This window comes from Sciurus carolinensis, chromosome 3 (assembly GCF_902686445.1).
Source record: "Sciurus carolinensis chromosome 3, mSciCar1.2, whole genome shotgun sequence".
NCBI classification, from domain to species: domain Eukaryota; kingdom Metazoa; phylum Chordata; class Mammalia; order Rodentia; family Sciuridae; genus Sciurus; species Sciurus carolinensis.
The window spans coordinates 174,120,116-174,142,713 of NC_062215.1; the positions used below are offsets into that span (position 1 = coordinate 174,120,116).

A 22,598-nucleotide genomic window follows, 5' to 3' on the forward strand; every position below is an offset into this window, starting at 1 on the left:
ATTACCACATCTTCCTCTTTTATTGCAAGGTTTTTCCCCATTTTAGTCAATGTATCAACATTGTGGAAATTGCCTATAGACCAAAACTACTTCCACATTATATTGACATCATTTTCCTATTTAGTAAGTGTATTAGATGCAAAAGAACAGACTATAATAACCCTGGTTTATGTGCTCTTAAGATTATTGGAAAACCAGGCTTGGTGATGCATGCCTACTAATCCCAGTCACTTAGGAGACTGAGGCAGGAGAATTGTGGATTGAAGGTCAGTCTGGGCAACTCAGTGAGTTCATGTGTCAAAATAAATTAAAAATGGTTGGGGGTATAACTCAGTGGCACAGCACTTGCCAACCATGTGGTGACCCGGAATTCAATTCTTTTAGTATTGCCCTGCTTCAAAAATCATTTGAAAACAAGTCTCAAGTGCCTCCTTTTGACTTTAAGGCACAGTATTGCCCATATTATTCTACAAACTTTAATTCACTTTTACTGCTATTTAATAAAATCCTCAGAAGTCGCAAGGATTAAGAAACATCTCTAGGGGCTGTGACACAGCCCAGTGATAAAGTGCATGCTTATGAATTCAAATCCTAGCATCCAAAAATAAAAAAATTTACACACAACTCTAACCCAGAGGAGACATAAGAGACTTAAACTTTGCATGAACTGAAAAAAGTGGCTAATTATAGTTGGCAAATTCCTTATATTATAGGTTTAAATATTAAATTTGCTGGGCATGGTGGCACACACCTATAATTCCAGTGACTTGGGAAGATGAGACAGGAGGGTCACAAATATGAGGTTGGCTTCAGCAACTAAGCAAAACCCTGTCTCAAAATAAAAAAATAAATAGGGCTGGGGATATGGCTCATTGGTATAGCACCGCTAGGTTCAATATTCAGTACCAAATATATATATATCATACAAGAACAGTAAAGAGGTATAACTCAGTGCTTGCCTGGCATGACCAAAGCCTAGGTTCAATTCCCAATACCACAGAAAAGAATAAAATGTCAGACACAATGAGGAACCAACCCTTCTGTGATCCATGTATTTCAAATGGTCTTGCTAAGCAATACATCAAGACCTTGTAAAAAACCTGAAAGTGTGTCAATGACGTAGATGAAAAATATGTTTGTAGTTTCTTAGCTTATATTTGTGTTCTCATTGAGTTTTATATATGCTAAATTTTCTAGGAAAGCATGAGAATCAAAAAAGAATCTGGTTTCTTGTCGCTTTACAGAATAATGCACCATTACTGCCAAGTAATGCAACATTTTTAAAGTTTACACGAAAAATCCTGCTTATGATGTTTTAAGTCTATTGTACTTGTCATTTTCAATAAACTCAAATACAGATGCAAACACCTGAGTACGCTGTCATCTTGTATTACCATACCCAAGCATTCACCTACTAAGATAGTATTTGGTTATCAATTGTTTTCCTTTTGTTTACTTTTATCTTTGTAAAATTCTAGTACATGATATCGTTATTTCTAAACCATATGTAGGCAGGCATTTTATTTTTTCTTAACTCATTATTTATATTCTATTATATACATTACAAACAGGGTACACTGATCTCCAGGAGTTGAGAACCAATGAACTAACAAACAAGACACTCAAGAGAAGTTCACTAACAAATATGTACAATTCATGACAACTCAGAAATACAGATAAAAGTCTAGTAGCTGTCTTCAAAGAGGACAGAGTCTCATAAAATAAATCTACCAGGTACTCTACTAAAGTTTCCAAGAGAGGGAAAAACTATCCCTAAGAAGAGAATATCGGTTTTATAGTCCACAGAGCTTTTAAGCCTGGCACTGACAGAGGAAGTGATATAAAGAGGAGGATTCCGATCAAAAGCAGAATACATAGGCCAAAGAAGAGACAAGAAATTATGAAACCCACATGTCACCTGGCAAATGATACGAATTGCCCTGAGCACAGAAATCCATCAGGAAACAAGGCTGAAAAAAAAGGCTAAGGCCAGACAGGGAAGGTCTCTATCTGCCTTATGGAAGGATTTAGGTGTTTTGTCTGTGATGATGATTTACAGTAAAAGATTGACAGGGCTAGAAGCAATGTGCAAAAGCAACAAATTGACATGTTCAATGACCTGGGTACAATGAGTACGCATGAATAAACTATAACAACTTTCATTATTGTGGAAAGAAAAAAGGTAGAGATTGTATAGAATCAAAACCATGGGAAAAGATGTTCCCCTAAAAAGGCTGGAAACTTTCAACCCCACATTTGAAAAGTAGTGGGAGGTAGGGGCAGAAAAAGCTAAATAATCAAAAGGTGATTGGTGATAAATTAGTGATGCAATACTCAGTACCTCATGAACTAAAATGACTGACAAATGCTTGGGTAAAAACCAAGTAAGATGATCACAGGATAAATATTGTCAGGATGTGGACATATTATGTTTATATTAAATATATTATCAAACAATTTTTTAAAATATATCTTTAGTTATCAATGGACCTTTTAAATTTACTTATTTATATGCAGTACTGAGGATCAAACCCAGGGCCTCACATGCCAGGCAAGCACTCTTACCACTGAGCCACAACTCCAGTCCTCAAACTTAATTCTCAAACAACACACAAAGTAGTTTTAATTGCCATTTTAAGGATGTGAAAAGGGAGGCTTATCACACACAGCCCCTAGGCAGGAAAGGGGAGACTGAACCCAGGTTTTTTACTCCCTAATTCTGCAATAGTACAGCTAAAACTAGAGGCTCAGTGGTCAAAGCAAAAGGCCTGCATCTTCAATTATTAAATATTTCCTATCCATTCTGTATATAGGTCAAAATGAATGACTTAACGGTTTGGAGACACTACAAAAGGAAAAAACAACAGGTTTTTCCTTTAAATCTTCTAGAAAGCATCCATTCTGCTTTCTGTATTATAAGAAAACAAATATGATACAAAGGCTGTTTAGTGTTAAGAAGCACTTGTATATATTCACACTGAACCTTTCTAGCAAGACATTCTGAGTATGGAAAACTGAAAGAATGAAAGAAAATCCTCAGGAAAGGACATGAAATATTCTATGAGAGCTCACAACATTTTAAGTTAATACATTTTCATGATGCGAATTTTAGGTTCAACTTCAGCCCCTCTTTCTTTTGCAGTACTGGGGATAGAACCCAGGGTTTCACTCATGCTACGCAAATACTCTGCTAGTCCATTCCATTCAGTCCCTCCAATTTCACTTTTGATGATTAAAGCAGGAAATATATACATATGGCCAAAAAAACTTTTTAAAAATGTTGATATTATTTAGTAGGCCCAAGAAAAGACCTGAATACAGACACCATTAAGAAGCAAATATTTACAAATTCCTACTAGAGAAAAATGGCCTCTGTTCCTTTATAGACCAAGGCAACCGTGCCAGTGTTTAACACAATACAACCATCTTGTCTTTGGGCTCCAAGGCTGGATGGGACAGACTAGCTTTCTCAGCATTTCCAAAGCAATGTTTCAAGTAGAAAATTGTGCACCTATGTGTTTCCACAGCTTAAACTCCACAATTACAGTACTGAGATTTCCTAAAACAGAAAAAGGTGTAAGCTACAAGTTACCCAGTTAATTCCACCACAAATTGTTCTGAAAAGTGCTTCAAACTCAGTCATGAGGCACTGAAGTCATGTTCACATCACATCCTGTCTCCCCTGAACACTCTCCTACTCCCCAACCAGATGAAACTTGAACTTCCATCCAAATGAAAATAAAGGGCAGGATAAAAGAAAAAAGAAGGCACAAAGAATATAAAATTTGAAAGACACTCATCCTAGTTAAGGGGAAAAAAAAAAAGAAGAACATACCATTAACTGTGGCTATGGTTCATTAAGTAGCATTTAGGGAAGCAAATTATCACAGATATGCAAATAAGAACACAAAATAATTGTTAACCTGTTATAGGTACATCACAAGTATTCTAGTTCTTCCATTTCCAAACAAATGATAGGTTTCTACTTGCTGAATCACTTAGAAATCATGTGTAGCCATGTGACTTGCCTTGGTCAAAGGAATGTAAGCAGAAATGAATAATTTCTAGGGAATATATTGTAGAGAGTGAGGTTATTTACCAACTTCTCTTGCATCAGAAAGGAAACTAGCAACACACCAAGGTATCTCAGAATCTTAAGATTCAGACATGGAATTAGAGCTTCAGTTGATACAGGACAAACAACTTTTCAGGGACTAGCTTATAAACTACTAATACATTTAGAAGCTGTTTGTTCTAGCCCACGTTATTACATAGCCCATTTTAACTGTCCAATTTCAATTCTGCTTTCACTCCAGTTGATCAAATTTTGTTTCCTGTACAGGGAATTTAACTTGGGGGTGGCTCCACCACTAAGCTACAGTTCCATCCCTTTTCATTTTGAGAAAGAATCCTTGCTAAGTAACTGAGACTAACCTTGAACTTGCAATCCTCCTGCTTCAGCCTCCAGAGTTATTGGATTTTCAGTGTGTGCCACAACAACCAGCAATCATTTTCATTAAACTTTAGGTAACAACCTGCCCCTGACACACATACTCTTCACTCACACCCCTGAATCCATATTTCTGTGCCTAGAAGCGCTGAGAAAACAAATCTGATTTCTAACCCCATTGTATTTTCTGAACACCTAGAAATAAAACACAAACTCTGTAAGTAACTAATAAATCCACTTATCAAGTAAGGACAACTTAAGACTATGTGCAGCTTTTTAAACACTACTCAGTGTTCAGAGCCTAGATCAATAAGGTTAACACTAGAAAAGTTGCTCACCTGACTGACAGGCTTTAGTAGCAGCTTGCATACACCTTTCCCCTATCAGGTTAGAACTACTAAGTCAAAAGATACTGTACACTCTTATTTCTGTAACTACTATATAATACAATGCTTTAGGAAGCATTGTACATGATGTGCCACAAATGAATGAATATAATCTTATAGCGATTTGTGTTTCAAGTATATTTAGGTAGGATTCCAACTTGCTAAAAGAGGTTTATTAAAATTACATCTCTCCAGAATTAAAACAGTGGAAAAATTAAGCCTAAAAAAGGCAATAGTTGACCCAAGTTCTAAAGAACTCCTGTGGAATTGGAACTTGTCAGAACTTTAACAGACACACGCTCTTAATATCTTTGCTTTTCTCTGCCAGCCCAACTTCTTTTAGTAACACAGGAGAAATGCCAACTGCCAACTTTAGATTCACATCTTCCCACCTTTGTAAGCAGAAAGCATTAGGCTAAAGCTTCCAATTTTACCCAACTTTCATCATATGACCACACAAGTTCCATTACTGTACTCAAAAAATGGGGTATTACATTCTCCCAACTCTGGTCAAAATCTAAGCAATGGCTAGCCAGAGAAAGACTGGGTTGGAAGAGAAGTAACTTCCATTCAAAATGTATGGGACACCATCCCACAGAAAAGAACTTTACTCTTACAAAAGAAAAGCCAGACAGAATATCAAGATTATTATCTACACACCCTCTGATGCAAATAGTATAATGCCTGCAAAAACTCAAAAGCAAAGAGAACTTGACCTATGTTGAGTACATGAGAGATCTCAAGTTAAGCCTAAAAGTGGCACATAATTCCCCCAGTGACTCAGAAGGCTGAGGCAGGAGAATCTTAAGTTCAAGGCAAGCCTGGGCAACTCAGCAAGATCCTGTCTCAAAAATTAAAAGGGTTAGGGATGCAGCTCAATGATAAGCACCCCTGGGTGCTTATCATACCCCAGTATGAAACAAAAGTAAAAATTAAAAAGCCTTAACAGCAACAACAAAAAAGGCACCAGAAATGAGATGCATAAATAGACAGCAAAATGTCTTGATAAGACATGGTAAAGAGAAGCATGGACACAATAATGACAGAAACAGAATGGAAGTAGCCAGAGAGATACTGAGTCTGTCTGTACTTCTTGGGTATCCTCGACATGGTACCAAAAGTAAACATGTTAAATGCAGTTCCAAGTGCTATGGGATATCTGTAAGATTTCTGAGACTGGAGCAGAGTATAATTCACATCAAAGAAAAACTTTGTCTGAACCTTGAAAATCCAGTAGCATGTCACTAATATAAGGCCTGGGATATAAAAGGCAAACATTTTAAAAAGAACAGCATGACCAAAAATACTAAAGAAGGACACTTTGCAGAGTGGTTGGACAAGGTGTATCTTCTAGCAGAAGGGCTACCTACCACCATCCCATCTTGGTGGTTTCTCCAGCTGTCTTGCTGTCCTGCTTTCCCTCCTGCTGTGATCATGGCTGATACAGTGCTGATGCCCACCCACATGGTCCAGGGAGACTGCTATTATACACACACGGGCTATTTCTCTGTTCCTGGCCATTTCTCGGAGCTTCAAGCAAAACTCCAACGAGTTTATGATCACCTGGATCCTGTGGGTGTATGACCAAGGGCACCCCAGCTCTGTCCCTGAATTCTAGGCAGCTGGTACTGATAGGGGACCTAACCCACAATGCCATCTTCAACTGCCACTGCAAGACCCTACGGGGCAGTTGCAAGACACTGCTCACCTGGTTGCTGAAGGCCTGGTACCAGTACTGGGACTCCTTCCTCCACTTTGAGGCCACTGAACTGCCCTTCTGTCCCTGGACCACCACCATGAAGGAGGGCATTCAGTTGGTGTGTGAACTGGGCATGCTCAACTGGATCTACCATGAACTGCCCAAGCTGCCCTCATCACCCCACCTCCTATGCCTCAGTGTGAAGCACCAGAGGATGTGCTCTTTACTCAGGGCCTGCAGCACACCTGCTGACAGTGGTACCTTCAGAGCTGCAGCTCTCACTGGTCAGCCTGCTGGTATCCTTCTGGAGCTGTACATCAAAGAGGTCAAGCAAAGCCACAGCCAACCAGTCTGTGGGCTGCAAGAGGACCTGCCCATACACCATGACTAGCCCCTTCCTACTTCTGAGGACAACCAGTGTTCCCAGTGGGAGGCCAAACTCCAGAAGAGCTGCTTTCAGCCTAGAGTTCAAGGAGGGTGTGCAGGAGACTTCACCTGTGCCTTCCCCATGTATCTCAAGCACCCTTACATCATGTTCAGGGAATCGAGAAGACCCTTCTCCCTGGCTACTCCTGTGGGCAACAATGACCAGAGCCATGAAGGACATAAGCAACAAAAGCAGCCACTTGCCCAACTGAGCCTTGGAGTGGGTTGTGCCATCCTGTTAATCTTGGCCTGGTGGACCCACCCCCCTGCCATTTGAGCCCCAAAGCACTATAAGGCCAAGTGAAAAACCATGACCCACAACACCTAACATCTGGTTTTTACTTTTTTTTTTTTTATGTTTTAAATACAATATTTTTACTTAATATTTTAGGTTTAGCATATGTGACACCTTGGTTTTAGTGAGGGTCACTGCCTTTTATAATGGTTTCCCTCTCGAGGTTCTGTTTTCCTCTGACTCTCTTGTAATGCTTCCATTTTACAGTGTGCTTTGCTGAGTGCCCTCCAGGGAGGTGCTTGCCAGTCTCTCCAGGTGGGTCTGGTTTCTCTAATCTGCACATGTGGCCTTGGGTCAATGTCTGAGATAGGTTTAGGGGGATATGAACCAGAATCACAACTCTGGTGGTTCTGCTTTCAGAGGTACCCATTAAATGTTCATGCATTAAAAAAAGAAAGAAAGAAATTACAACATATTTTAAGTAAATGGTAATTATTTCTATTTGTAAGAACAGGGTTGAAAACTACCAAATTCTGATCTCACACCAATGATCTTTCTTAAAGTTTGGTATCAGACATTATATAAAACATGTTTTACAGTATTGAAATTTTTTCAAAAATGAAAATGAGAGGAAATTAAATTGGGTACACAGAGCCTGACCTGAGTCAGTCTTACGTACAGTTTTGCTACTTCACTAGACACAACCTAATTCAAATATAAGTACAGTTTCATCCCAATTTTCCTTACAATATTAGAAAATTAGAATGCATTAGAAAATACAATAATTGGGCTAGGGATGTGTCTCAGTGGTTAAGTGCCTCTGGGTTCAATCTCCAGTACAAAAAAAAAAAAAAGAAAAGAAAGAAAAAATACAATGATTAAAACGAGAAAATAAAAACTAATAATACTAGCATAACATACAACATTATGCAAGTTAAGTAACTAGAAGACAACTTTCTAAAAAAGAGCAAAGAAATTTGAAAATATACTTCTTTACCCAACAATTCCACTTGTGATACCCTGGCTTAAGGAAGTACTAATTAATACAAATTTTCAGTGATAATAAGGATGCTCAGTGCAGTAGCACTTGCTATAAGAAAATACTGAAACCAAATTGTCATAAAAAGAGTGACAGCATTAATTGGTACATCTATAAAAGGAAAATTACACAAACATTAAAATGACGTCATTTTACTGACAGTGACATGTAAAAAATCTGTACAATACAGTTAGTAAAAATAGCAAGTGACAGTATAATGAAATATTCTTATCTTAACAAAAGAAAGAAAGGTACCAGGTGCAGTGGTGCACACCTATAATCCCAGCAACTCAGGAGGCTTCGACACAAGGATCCCTTGCCTCAGCAACTTAGTGAGACCTTGTCTTAAAATAAAAAATAAAAAGGGTTGGGGGTATAGCTCAGTAGTAAAGCATCCCCTGAAATCAATACATAGTACCCTCATCCAAACGAGAAATAAATGTACTCAAATACAAATTTAAAGTTATGATGAATGTCCTATTATTCAAATCTTCCTGTCTTTAAGGACTCAAAGTCTATCCCTTCTATAAACTCTTCTTTATCCTCATAAACAGATGGGAATTACAGGGTTCAAGTCATCACTTCCTATAGGTTGTGTGTCACTTCTTTTCTACCCTGTAATTTCTATGTTGCCAAATAATAAGACTGCCTTACACTTCTCCAAACCAACCTTTAGGGACTAGGACTACAGTTTTTATACAATGAACCAATAAATATCAGCTGAACAAAATAAAAGATCGATTCTGCTGTAGCACAAAGGGAGATAAACAACATATTCAAAGATGTCAGAATATTTATATAAAAATGTATTCTGGGGGTTGGGGGGGAAGGATGACACCAATGTAGGAGTAAGACTATTGAGGAAGAAGAATGAAGTTTGGGGTAGGGGTGAAAAAGAGGAAAATGGGACAGATACAAATAAAATATATATTTCTATAAACTGTCACAATGCATCCCATTTCTTTGTGCAATTAAATGCATTAAGAATTACTATTTTAAAAAGAGGGAGAAAAAATTGTATTCCCAGTTGGGCATGGTGGCACAGGCCTACAATCATAGCTACTCAGGATGCTGAGATAGTACGATTGAAAGTTGAAGGTCAACCTGGAAAACCTCAGTCAGACCTACCCCTTAATTCTAGTTTTTTCAATGTTTAACCTCATTACTAGGGAAATAAAACTAAGAGTAAAACCAGCAAACCAGTAAAACAAAACTGAGGGTTTTTTCCCCTTATCACACTAGTAGAAAAATACAAAATGGAGATAACATGAACAAAACAATTTTAAACAGCACTACTCTTCCTGATGATGATAATGTAAACTGGAGAAAAGAAACGTAAAAGAAGCTGATCATGAAGGGCTCCTTTTGAAAAAGCAATTTCACTTCCAGGAGCCTATACTGCAGACATGTCTGAAATACAAACACTTAAGCATGAGCAAATAGCTTTGTGAATGACTATCCAAAACCTGGAACTGTAATTATGGGAAATCCATATTCTTTCAGTGAGTTATGTGCTCACTTATAAACAATTAACAAAAGATCATAAGGACATGGGCAAATGTTTATGTTACCGTGCTGGGTGAAAAGAGCAGGACAGCATACTGTATATAATCAGCTACATGCCATACTGTATTTCAAAGAGAAATAAAAAGCAAAATTTTAACAGAATTATCTCTGGATGGTGTTTATCTTCTTGTTCTTTTCCATGTCTCATCCCTTTGAATTTGTTTTTTTAAACAAAAATATATCTATTTCTTTGCTTATAGTAAATGCTGATTTTAAAAACCTCAACTTTGAAAATGTTAATGAAAAGTCATAACCTACAGTTCTCACAAAGTACCTTTTTGACATAGTGTATCAATAATTATTAAATTTTTGTAGGCAAATTTTGAAAGGGAGTAAGTAAGAAGTTGGGTGGATTGGATTCAACCATTTCCTTTCACCCTACAAAAAATTTCAGTAGATCATAGTCAAATGTAAAAATAAGTCATAATGGAACTGAGAAGAAAACTTATTTTTGGTATGGAGAAGGCAAAGAAAGAACTCAGACAGGGATGGTAGACTTGATTATCTAATTTTATAAACTTCTGTAAATTAAAACAACATAAAAATAAAATCAGGAAAAAGTATCTGGCAAAGTCCCCAAGGATTGCAATTAAAAAAAAAAGCAGCATCAACACCTCTGAAATTACAACTAAGAACACCAACAAATAACTCATAAAATAAATAAAAATGACCAACATATGGCAATATTTTCAATTCTTATAGTAATTTAAAAAATGCTAATTTTAGCTAAAGGGATCCTTTTTTTCTGCAAACTTTTCTTTTAAAAATGGTAAGCTCAGGAGAGACATACTGGGGAATGATATTGGTCAAATTATATTGTTATATTGTGTTCATGTATAAATACTTAGCAACAAATCTGACCATTATGTACAATCATAGTACACCCATTAAAAATATGGAAAAATTAAAATGGTATGGTCTATTTATTCACTAGGACTTGGAGAAATGAGCACTCTCAAAGTATTAGGAGCATAAACTGGTTCAATCTTTCTGAGAGACAATTTGGCAATGCATTAAGGGTATTCATACCTTTAGAGACTACAAATCCGTATTTAGGAATTTAACAGAACCAGAATCTCACTCAAATCTAACAGGAATGACCGTATTTCTTACAGTAAAACAATTGAGGAGCCAGACTAGATTGTCCAATTTTGAAACATGGGCTTTCATATTAAAGAAAACTATAGAGCCATTTAAATTTTTCTTATGGAAAACTTTTACAGAATTGCAGAAAATACATCTAGTGACAAGTGGTTACTCTACTATATTATCTCTGCTATTTTAAAGTTGGCAGTATGTATACAGAAAAGACTACAACAACATGGAGTAGAAATATGAATCATGATGTGAGTGGTAGGATTCATATTAATTTTTTCCTTAATTTTCCTGAAGCTTCCCAATTTTATTTTCTCCAAATGCACTACCTTTATAATAAAAATAATGTTCAAGAAACTATCACTTAAAAAAAAAAAAAAAAAAAACTATCACTAAATGAATTTTAAGCAAAATTGCTATAAAAGTGAATTCAATCCCACCACTGATATTTGAGAAAAAGAGGTGGAAAACACATAATATAATGAAAAAACTAAGAGGTAACCTACAAATACACATGCTATAGAAGTGGAAAAGGCTAAAAGTATCCTTGACAGCAAGCCAACAGAGAGGCAGTAGAAGGTAGTGATTTCCTAAAGAAGCAAAAGAGAATAGAGAGGAACAGATCAGTTATCATTCGAAAACTCAAGAGAGGAAAGCGAAAGAGAAAAATTACAGGAAAGGAGTAAGATGTCTAGTTTAATTACAGATGGTTATGATGGATGTGTGGGGGAAAAAAGCAAAGGGAAATAATCAGGAGAGATTAAATATATTCCAAATATTCTACTTTATTTTATCGTAAGGATGAACAAGTAAATTACTCTTCTAAAAAAAGTAACCTTGATTTGGGAGAAAGGCATGAGTGGTCAGTGAAGGGAGGCTCTAAAGGCAGCAGTTTAATACAGATATGGAAGAAAACAGTAGATCAAAAATGAATTAATCCAAAAATTCTACTTCTAGTAGAGAGAAATCTTTTTCCTTTTTTCACTTTCACTGGTTTATTATAAAGGATATTTGAAACCTACTTCTTAAATCCTAAACTGAATAAATTAATATTCTTCAATTGAAAGTACTTTATCCTCTATTCTAAGCCTTCATCATATGAATCAAGTGTTTATGCAGTGGAAACAGGTTGGCATAATGAAAAGAAAGACTAACTTTAAAATCAAACAGTCTGGAAGTGAGTCCTGACTATATACTCACAGTGTATGGTGTGGGAGCTTCTGCATTTATACAATAGAGACCACGTATGTGTACACAGTTTCTATGAATCTCCATTAAAAGAATATGTTTAAAATTCTTTTAAATGCAAAACACTCCACTAATACTATTGTGGTAACATCCTGTTATAATCATTATTTTGATCACTGTATCTTATCAATATTTTTACAAGCACAGTCATTGTTTTCAGAAAACAAATGAAACCACCATAACAGCATTTTACTTAGGAAATCTGACCAATAGGAATCACATGAAGAGAGTGAAAATATAGTTGTAACTCTTCTCACCCAAATAATTCAAATCCTTTCATTCCCCAGAGATTAGGTAACTGCTAGTACACAACATTCTACAGGGATTGCAAATGTTAGTCTGGATTTGATGAGAAGATCTTCAAAGTTCCTTCCCTACTCTGAGATTTTAATGTCAGAAAAGCAATTAAGATAAGAAGGCAGAATGATATTGTATTACTTCTAATTTGCATTCTTAGTTATATTGATAAGGTTCATTGGCCCAATTCCAATTTCTTCTACATCCTGATAATTATTGATACACAAAAAAGCAGTGGTGGCAGGGGTGGGGATAGTAAATATCCACAGTTACTACTAAATTGTACTATGGCCACACAGTTGAACATAAAAATTCGAAAAGTTACGCTTCAAAAAACCTTTTTATTTATATTTTTGGGGGGATGGCAGTACTGGGAACTGAACCTAGCCAAAATATGTTTTTCAGTTCATGTGTAAGCACCCAGGTAGAACCTAAAGATTAATATGTATAAAATTAGTTATTCCAAATATCCAAGTTATTTATGTGCACACATATGCACACATAGTCATAGTTTAAAAAGACTGAGAAGATATATTCTGTATTAATATTAACCACACTAGCCAGGCGCCAATGACGTACACCTGTAATCCAGCTGCTAGGGAGGCTGAGGCAGGAGGATTGTGAGTTCAAAGCCAGCCTCAGTAAAAGCAAGGCTCTAAGTAACTCATTAAGACCCTGTCTCTAAATAAAATACAAAATAGGGCTGGGAATGTGGCTCAGTGGTCTAGCGCCCCTGAGTTCAATTCCTGGTACCAAAAAAAAAAGCAACCCCAGTAAACAGAATGTGGAAATGTAATTTACTTTTCAATTTTCTCTATTTTCAAAATTCTCTAAAATTAATAATGTAGGGGCTGGGGAGATAGCTCAGTCAATAGAGTGCTTGCCTTGCAAGCCCAAGGCCCTGGGTTTGATCCCCAGCACCACACACACACAAAAAAGTAAAATTAATAATGTAATACTATTCATAATAAATGGAAGGAATGTTTCTTAATCAGCATAAAATCAAGGTGGTTGCTTCAAAAAACCACCTGAATAAAAAAAGCTAAAGAATTTCAGAATAGTACTCTCTCTACTAAGCATGGTGCTAAAACCTTAGCATAGTATCATACTTAAGTAAAGCAATAACCTCCACTAGGTATGTGGTTCAGTGGTAGAGCGTTTGCCTCCCATGTGCAAAAACCTGGGTTGAATTCCCAGAATTCAAAAGCAAAACAAAAATACTATTTGTAAAAAGTTGGGCCGAGTGCCACACGCCTATTTAATCCCAGCTATTTAGGAGACTAAAGCAGGAAGATCACAAGTTCCAAGTCAGCCTCAGCAATTTAGTGAGACCATCTCAAAATAAAAAAGTAAAAGAGAAGCTGGGTACAATGGTATACAACTATAATCCCAGCAACTTGGGAGCCTGAGGCAGGAGGATCACAAGTTCAAGTCTAGCCTGGGCAATTTATGGAGACCCCCATCTCAAAATAGAACATGAAAAGGGTTGTGGATGTAGCTCAGTAGTCAAGTACCACCATATTCATTCCCCAGTATAAGAACAAAAACAAAAACAATAATCCTATAAAATAGTTATCTCCATTGTTCAAACTAATAAACTAAGATTTCCTGAAACCCATATACAGAATACACACAACTACTTAATGGCAGAGGCAGAAATCACATAAAACTGTCCTAGTCCAAAGTCCATATATTAACCACCTCAAGTCTCATGTTGCCATGGTATGTTTTAATTTATTCTTTACATTTGAACTTTAAAAAAGTGTTTAAATAATTTACCAAATTAATTACATACATGATTATGCCTCAGATTACATCAGGTTTTAACAATTTCCTCCTATCTACTTCGAGCCAAATATGGTCACATTCATAGTCCCCTGGATTAGAGAACTAGAAGCAGAGTTGAACAATTTTTACAAGAATGATAAGTCCTTGGCTAAATCAGAACCAGAACTTTATATTCCAGAGAATACATCTGACTGTTCACTCCATGTAAAACTACTCCAATTTTAAAAGAAGATCAATACCAGATTGCTAGGGAAAGAAGACAGTTACATGCTAACAAACTACTCATCATTCAGAACACATTTGTATGTGGTAAAAGGTATGATGAAGAAAAACTCCAAAAATCAGATGTCACAAACTTCCTCTCAGTAAGTTTCATTAAGTCAAAACATGGAAGAAAGAAGACCTAAATGGTTGAAAGATGTACTGTGGCATGTACTGGAGTAGACAAAAAGGGCAAACACAACAAAGCATATGCTTACAACCCTAAATTAGGTTTCTGATATGTCAATGATGGTAAACTATTTTTTCAGCCTTACATATTTAGGGAAAAATTTAAAAATTAGTTTTGAGTTTCAATTGTGTGTTTCGTGGAAATTGGGAAAAAGTAGCCATTTGCAGGGTCATTATTCAAGTTTTAGTCCTTAAAAAAGGTTCCTTTTATTCCCAACTCCTTTTCAAATTACCATGAAATACATACCTTCCTCCTATTGAGTCGTCTTGTGGTTGGGCCCCGGCAGTGTTCCTCTGTGAACGTCGCAGTGACCCCCCTGGATTGTTATTAGGCCGGTTGGACATTGGCACCTCTCTCTTGAAGGGACATACCCTTTCTAGACACTACCATTCACTAAAAGAAAAATAAAGCAACAAAATTAATAAGATGTACATGATTCAACACAGAGAAAAAAATGAGTACCAAAGACAAAATTTAATGCAAACAACTTGACCTTACAGTATTCATCAATGCTGCACTCTGAGATATGAGAGATCAATGTGTTATAAAATGTCAGGAAAATAACAGACTCAAAGACTGTGGTCCAGCACCCAAAATTTTTCAAGGAATAGCCAAGAAATTATCGATTCAACAAACAGAACAGGTAGAGATGCCTGTTTCTACATTTCTAGTATTATACAGAGACCTGCATCTTTAGTAGTGCAACAGAAATGAGCAGTGCACTTAACATCAAAACACCTTCCCTCAAGTCCTATGACACAGCAAGAATTAAAGGAGTTTGCCTGTGTAAAAATCACATCCACTAAGCCTAGGAATCCTCACAAAGAACTGAAAACAACACAGTCATGCCTACCTCACAGTACTGATGTAACAAATGAAATAAGGAGGAGGAAACTAAAAAACTTTTTTTTTCCCTCCAAGTACTGGTGATTAATCCCAGAAGTACCCTAACACTGAGCTACATCCCCAGCCCTTCCGTTATTGGTTTTTGAGACAGGGTCTCACAAAGCTGCTGAGGCTGGCCTCTAACTTGTGATTCTCCTGCTTCACCTCTGAAGTATCTGGATTACAGGAGTGTACCACTACACCCAGCAAAACTATTTTTATCTTAATGCAGAGGTAAAAAGAAGGCAGGTGAAGTACAATAAACTGAGCAAAGGTCCTAGATATCATGGATTTCAACACCGGCTCTGCTGACCATAGTATTTGATAAATGAATCTCTAGATTTCATTTACCTCTTCTGTAAAATCAGAATATTACCTATCTTACAGGATTTTCAGAAACAGAAAATCATGAATGTATTTCATATCAACTGAGCTCAAAACAGTTCTTCACCAGTATGAACTTTGTTTTTTATAAGAAATTGTTGTACAGACAAAATGCCAATATTTAGATTAGTTTGACAGATTAAACAGACCAAAAGTGACAATCATAAAAAGTACCTCCTGTGTCAGGTAACACATGCCTTTAATCCCAGAACTCAGAAGGCTGAGGCAGAACTACCGGGTTTGAGACCAATCTCGGCAACTTAGTGAGACCATGTCTCAAAATAAAAATAACCAAAAAAAAAGGGCTGGGGATGTGGTTCAGTAGTTAAGCCACCTGGGATTCAATCCTTGGTACAAAAAAAAAGAAAAAGAAAGAAAAGAAAAGAAAGTACTACTTAGTCCAACTTTTCACAATTTTTAAGCCTTAAACCTCCATTCAAATTCGAACCAGAGTTGTTTCATCATATGTATTTACTGGGGAAGGCAGAGCAAAAATTATATATCCTATAGAAATTGGCTCCAAGAATGCAAATTAATCATAACTAAGTCTGATACTTGATTTTTGTTTAAAGAGTCTTTGAACAGTTAACAGGAAAAGGTTTTTTGAATTATATGCTGACCCTACTCAGTAAAAAAGAATTGTTTTCTTTCACACATGCCCACATCAATTAATATACTAAATAAACTATGAACAGAAAGTTCAAATTATTAACTTAAGTATTGTCAATTTCAGAAATAAAAATGACAAAATACTTTGCAAATATGAAAAGAATGGGAGGTGGTTGGGTATGGTGGTACATGCCTATAATCCCAGTTACTCAGGAGACAAGATGATCACAAGTTCAAGGCCTACCTGGGAATTTTGCAAGACCCTGTAGAAAAAAAAAAAAGAAAAAGAGAGACAAGTCTAGGGATGTAGCTCAGTGTGGTAAAAGCATGTGCCTAGAATGTGGGGTGCCCTGGGTTCAATCCCCAGCATGGCAAAAAAAAAAAAAAAAAAAAAAAAAAAAAAATCAGAAAACAAAGGAAGTGAAAGGTTAAATTTACAAACACTAAAATACAGAAGCTCAGCATCTCCCCACAATATTTTAGGGGAAAAACAGTATAAAACTCTTATTTGTATGCATATATAAGACTTTCCTTTTTTTTTTTAATTGTCCACATGTTAAAAAAAATTAATGGAATGGGGCTGGGGATGTAGCTCAGAGCTCAATTAGCATGCACAAGGCCCTGGGTTCAATCCCACCCTCCACCTCCTCACCACCTGCCAAACCCACACCCCGCCCAAAAAAAAAAAAAAAAAATTAATGGAATGATCCTGATGTGGTGCACAGGCCTGTAATCCCTGCCCTTGGGGGACCGGTGGGGAGGAATCTACTGAGGAAAGAAGAGATCTCAAACTGAACACCCTGGGCAACTTAATAAGACCCTGTCTCAAAACTTTAAAAATGGCCAGGAGCCTAACTTTGGTAGAATACTTGTAGCACACTCAAGGTCCTGGTTCAATCCCCACCAAGCATGAGAGAAAAAGAAGGGAAAAGAAAAGAAAAAAAAAAAAAAGGAAGGAGTCATAAAACAGGTTTTCACTTTTTGAGAATTCTGGCTGAAGTCTGGAATCTTCATTATTCACTTTTAAACAATAATGTAGATTGCTCTAGCACATTTCAAACTGCCTGAGAATTCTCACTTCAACACCAACAAGTTGTATAACCTTGTGTATACACTTCTCTGGATTTTACTCTATCAAATGAGGATAAAAAACTTACCTCACAGAGTAGTCATAAGGCTCATATAAGAAAATTCAGGTAAAGATCACAATACTGATCTTATGGGCAAGGATTCAGTGAATTATTAGGGCTACACTTATTTGAAAGAATAAAAACAATACTGTAATAAAACAAAAATATAACAAATTGGTAGAAACTTGACCATAAAAACCACCATTAACATGGGTCAATTTCTAGCAAAATTACTTCAAAAGTGAATTTTTGCTATGAAAAACACTCAATAGTGTTTTAATAGGGCAAACAACAATCGGCAGGAAAGCTTTGTTAAAATACGAATGCCTGGCCCCTACATTTTGAGATTCTCATTTTGTGGGTGTAAGAAATGAAAACATATTTAAGTGATTTCCTGGTTGTATTACACTACAAAACAACTGTACCACATGAAAGAAATTAAAGGCCAATTTTTCAGAGTTCATTCAAGTTTTAGTATTTAAAACATTATCTCAGTATCATTTCACCTAGACCCTACCCTAAACAGTACAGATTCAAGAGAATAGCATAATACTGCTATTCTCACTCTGAAAAGTAAAGAATGCTATAATTAAACAGGATCGGTAGTTCTCACCTGCCTACCTTCTGCTATTAAAAACCTACTGTATGTCACAAGGTATTAAGTCATTCAGATAAATGTAGTTATCTGGACTTATAGTCTTCAAAGAAACCTTAATACCTCTTTGTGTCAAAGGCACCATTATCAGTCAACAACCCATCTGTGGATAATTCTTTTTTTGTGTGTGTGTGTGTGGATAATTCTTGAGATTTAAAAGAGAAAGAAAAAGAATGGCAAACAGGAACACACCTGTTTATCAAAGTGCTACTGGCCTTTAAGTCAAAATTGATTCTCAAGAAAGGAAATTAGACTTAAAATTTAGAATGAAAGTTTAGAAGGATAGACCTTTATTTTATTCATTTATTTATATGTGGTGCTGAGAATCGAATCCTGTGCCTCACACATGCTAGATAATCGCTCTATCACTAAGCCAGGACTCAGTACCAAAATAAAGGATTAACATAAGGGTGGGGCTGCAGTTCTTACCTAGCATGCCCAAGGCCCTGGGTTCCATATATAGTGAAGGAAGTGGGAGATTCACACTAACATATGATATACAATCTCCCCTCTACCAGGTAACAAAAAAATAAGAGTTGGAAGGGCCCCCTAGGATGGTCAGGTTCACCTCTTACTGTACAAGAAAAATCCAAATGGAGCTCAAGAAATTTTCTGCAGAACTAGTTCTCTGAATCCTGATACAGAGGAGACCTACACCTTCCACAGATTATCATCACCTCAATTTCAATCAAAATAAAACTCCTCCTTGGCTCCAGATAAAAATTTGAAGGGCCAAAATAGTTCACCATGCAATGACTTTTCTTCTTTTTATGGTGGTACTGGGGGTTGAAACTAGGGGTACCCTTCCACTGAACTACACCACCAGTTCTTTTTAATTTTTAAAAACAAGGCCTCGCCAAATTGCCCAGGCTGACCTGAACTTGTGATCCTCCTGTCTCAACTTTCCAAATCACTGGATTACAGAAGTTTCCCACTGAACCTGGCATGATTTCCTTCTTGCTACATGTATATTCTGTACTGTCTTAACCAATTACTTACGCCTACTATTACTTTTAAACACACACACAATTGAGATTAATACTAATACAAAAACTAAACTGGTGTAATCCTAGCTACTAATAAGGTTGAGTCAGAGGCATCTCCAGTTCAAGGCCAGCATGGATGACTTAGCAAGACCCTCTCTCAAAATAAAATATGAAAAACAAATTAAACAAACAAAATGACTGGTATAGTGTTTGCCTAGCGTGCACAAAGCCGAGTTCAAATCCAGCACAAAGCCGAGTTCAATTCCAGTACCACCAAAAAAAAAAAAATTATACTGCTAGAAATTAAGTTTTTGGTGATCTGAAATACATACAAAACTCAAAATTTCATCTTAATAGGCTACCTCCTACATAATGTTGAAGTTAAGTTTTAAGCCCAATCTGTTAATATTCTCCCACTAAGTCATATTACTCTCTAACAATGGACATACTCTTCATTTCTGTGGGAATAATCAAGATTTTTTCACATAAAACCTTTAATATTAAATCCTACAGCACTGAAATAAAATAGATGATGCATACAACACTGAGTTCAAAAGAAATACAACACACACAAAAGAGAAAAAGAAAGAATGAAAGAGAGGAAGGCTGGCTAATGGGCTGTGATCCTAGTATCTCAGAAGGCTGAGGCAAGAGGATGTCGAGTTCAAAATCAGCCTTGGCAATTTAGCAAGGCCCTAAGCTACTCAGCGAAACACTATCTCTAAATAAAAAAATTAAAAAACGAGCAGGGTTAAGTGCCCCTGGGTTTAATCCCATGATCCAAAAATTAATAATAAAGGCTAACGGGCATCTTCATGGCTGAAAACAAAGTTACATCAACTTTGCCTATGGTTCTAAGTGAATGACAAAATTATTCATAGTTTGAGTAAAAGGAATGGCATTGTGAATTGAAAGCGAAAAATAGTTCTATAGGAAAACTTCACACAGGAAAAACAGAATTGTACATTAATCTAATTTTTAATTAAATCTTAAAAATTTATAACAAGACTGGGTAACATGGCACACACCTGTAATCCCAGCCATTTGGGAAGTTGAGGAAGGAGGATCCCAAATACAAGGCCAGCCATGGCAATTTTTGAGACTATTCCAAAACAAAATATAAAGAGTTGGAGAATGGTAGAATGCCCCTAGGCTCAATCCCAGTACTAAAAAATAAAATATATAAACAGGGTTGGGATGTAATTCAGTGGTAGAGGGTATTTTGCACAGCATGTATAAGGCCCTGGGTTTGATTTCCAGCACTGCAAAAAAAATTTAATAACAAGAAAACTATTTCACCATATAATCACTGTCACTCTAGTACTCTATGCATCCTAATCTTGCACCAAAGACAGTTTAATATGAAATGATTTTTAAGTAATACTGACACAATTGGAAAAAAAAAAAAAAGCTTTATAATGGTCACACTCCACTCGTGGGGGAAAAAAAAATTGGGGCATAGATTATGTGATGATTATACAGTGGAATATGATAGTCCTTCAAGGAAAACCTCAACCACAAATTCTGGAAATTAATTTTCTTCGAATTGCTAAACACAAGACTACTATGGTTAGAGAAAAAAAAATTTTTTTTTAATCCAATCCTTCCTTTTTCAAAAGGTCAAAAGGAAATCCCAGTGACTCAGGCTGTTGAGGCAGGAGGATCTCAAATTCAAGGCCAGTCTAAGTAACTTAAGACCCTGTCTCAAAATTAACAAAAATGGCTATGTGTGTGTGTAGGGGGGGGCGATGCTAGAGCACCCCGGAGTAAAAGAAAGGAAGGGGAGAGGGAAGGAGGGAGGGTGGGGAGGGAGAAAAGGAAGAAAATGACAGCCCCCCCCCCCAAAAAAGGTATAGTTCCTAGTCAAATGGCCAAAAGTATGGAAGGGATACAGTGGTGCTTCTATTTATGTAGAATTTTTAGTCACAGGAATGATATCTGATAGACTGGGGAACAGATCTCCAATTTAGTAACCTAGAGCAGAGTCATGAGCAGACCCAAAGCCAGATCATATATTCATAAATGCCATCACTACCAATCACCAATTTGACAGGTAACTCTAAAAATTGAAGGAAAACTGTACTAATTTTACAATAAACATTAAAAATAAAATAAAAATGCTTGTACATCCCAAGCAGTACATGCAAAAAATTTCCACTTTTAAAAGTGACATTTAAAATTAATCTTATTTTTCCAATTTGTCTCCCCTAATTTCTTATGCATTCTGTTTCAATGCAGTCTTCTAAAGACTAGGTTTGGATTCAGATTATGAACTTGGAGCTAAGTAACAACAGTAATAAATATAATTTGCATAATGTTTTACTGATTTGTTTACTGTAAGAGTAAACTTAAATGTGCCAATAGGCCCTATGAACCATTGCTTTATTCCTATTTTACAAATAAGGAAACTGAAGTGTTACAAAATTAGAAGCCTGCATGAAACAAGTAATGGCATTCAGACCCTCCAACTACAAGGGAGAAATGACATCTGGTACTACAGATCTGAACAACCAACCACACTATATAAAGAAGGAAATGACTATGTCCTATAAAGTATGGTAAGTTACATATACAAAGGCAGCATAAATTAAACAACTTTACAATAAGATGAAACAGAAAGCACCTTTGCTTGTGACAGAAATCATTCTTAAGTGAAAATGCCAAGGACTTAAAGTATGCCTATCTTTAAAATGAGAATGAAAACTTTGTTTTGAGAGGTATTGAGATATAAAGGCAAGCAAGACAATTCTAGCTTACCAGGAGCTCACTGCTCTGTATCTCCCCTACTGGGCTCAAATCCTGGCTCTGCTACTTAATACCCCCAATGAGATCTACGAATATTACCTTCATCTAAGTTCTATTTCTCCATTATGTGCAAATTATTAACATGATGGCTGCCATTTTTTCCTTCTGTGTGGCGATAGGGATAGAACCTAGTACCCTATACATGCTAAAAGCATGCATTTATCAATTACCTAAATCTCCTAACCCAATGGGTGCCTATTAAGTATAAGTAAATAACTGAATCTCAAAGAAAAGATGACAATAGGTTCATCATAGGGAATGAGAGAGGAACTGGAAAAGAAAATTTGCCAAAAAACATCTGCAAAACCATTTGGGAGAGTATATTATTTCACTTGGATTTACAAAGGAGGCAATACAAAATCAGCGGCTTTGTATGGTATATTCACAAATCAAATGTCAAACTCTTAAGTAACTGTATATAAGAAAGGGGCTGGTCTCACGAATTTACGATGCTGGAGTTACTG

General features: G+C 36.4%; 1 protein-coding gene across 18 annotated transcripts in view; it reads right to left on the reverse strand.

The window, feature by feature from the left end:
- Nucleotides 1-22,598, reverse strand: part of Trip12 (thyroid hormone receptor interactor 12) — a 147,086-nt gene that overhangs the window by 95,646 nt on the left and 28,842 nt on the right. For all 18 annotated transcript variants that reach the window (XM_047544449.1, XM_047544448.1, XM_047544461.1 and 15 more), the window contains exon 2: nucleotides 14,927-15,073. In XM_047544449.1, the coding sequence (XP_047400405.1) occupies nucleotides 14,927-15,024 (98 nt within the window). In that variant the 5' untranslated portion in view covers nucleotides 15,025-15,073. The remainder of the gene's footprint in view (nucleotides 1-14,926; nucleotides 15,074-22,598) is intronic.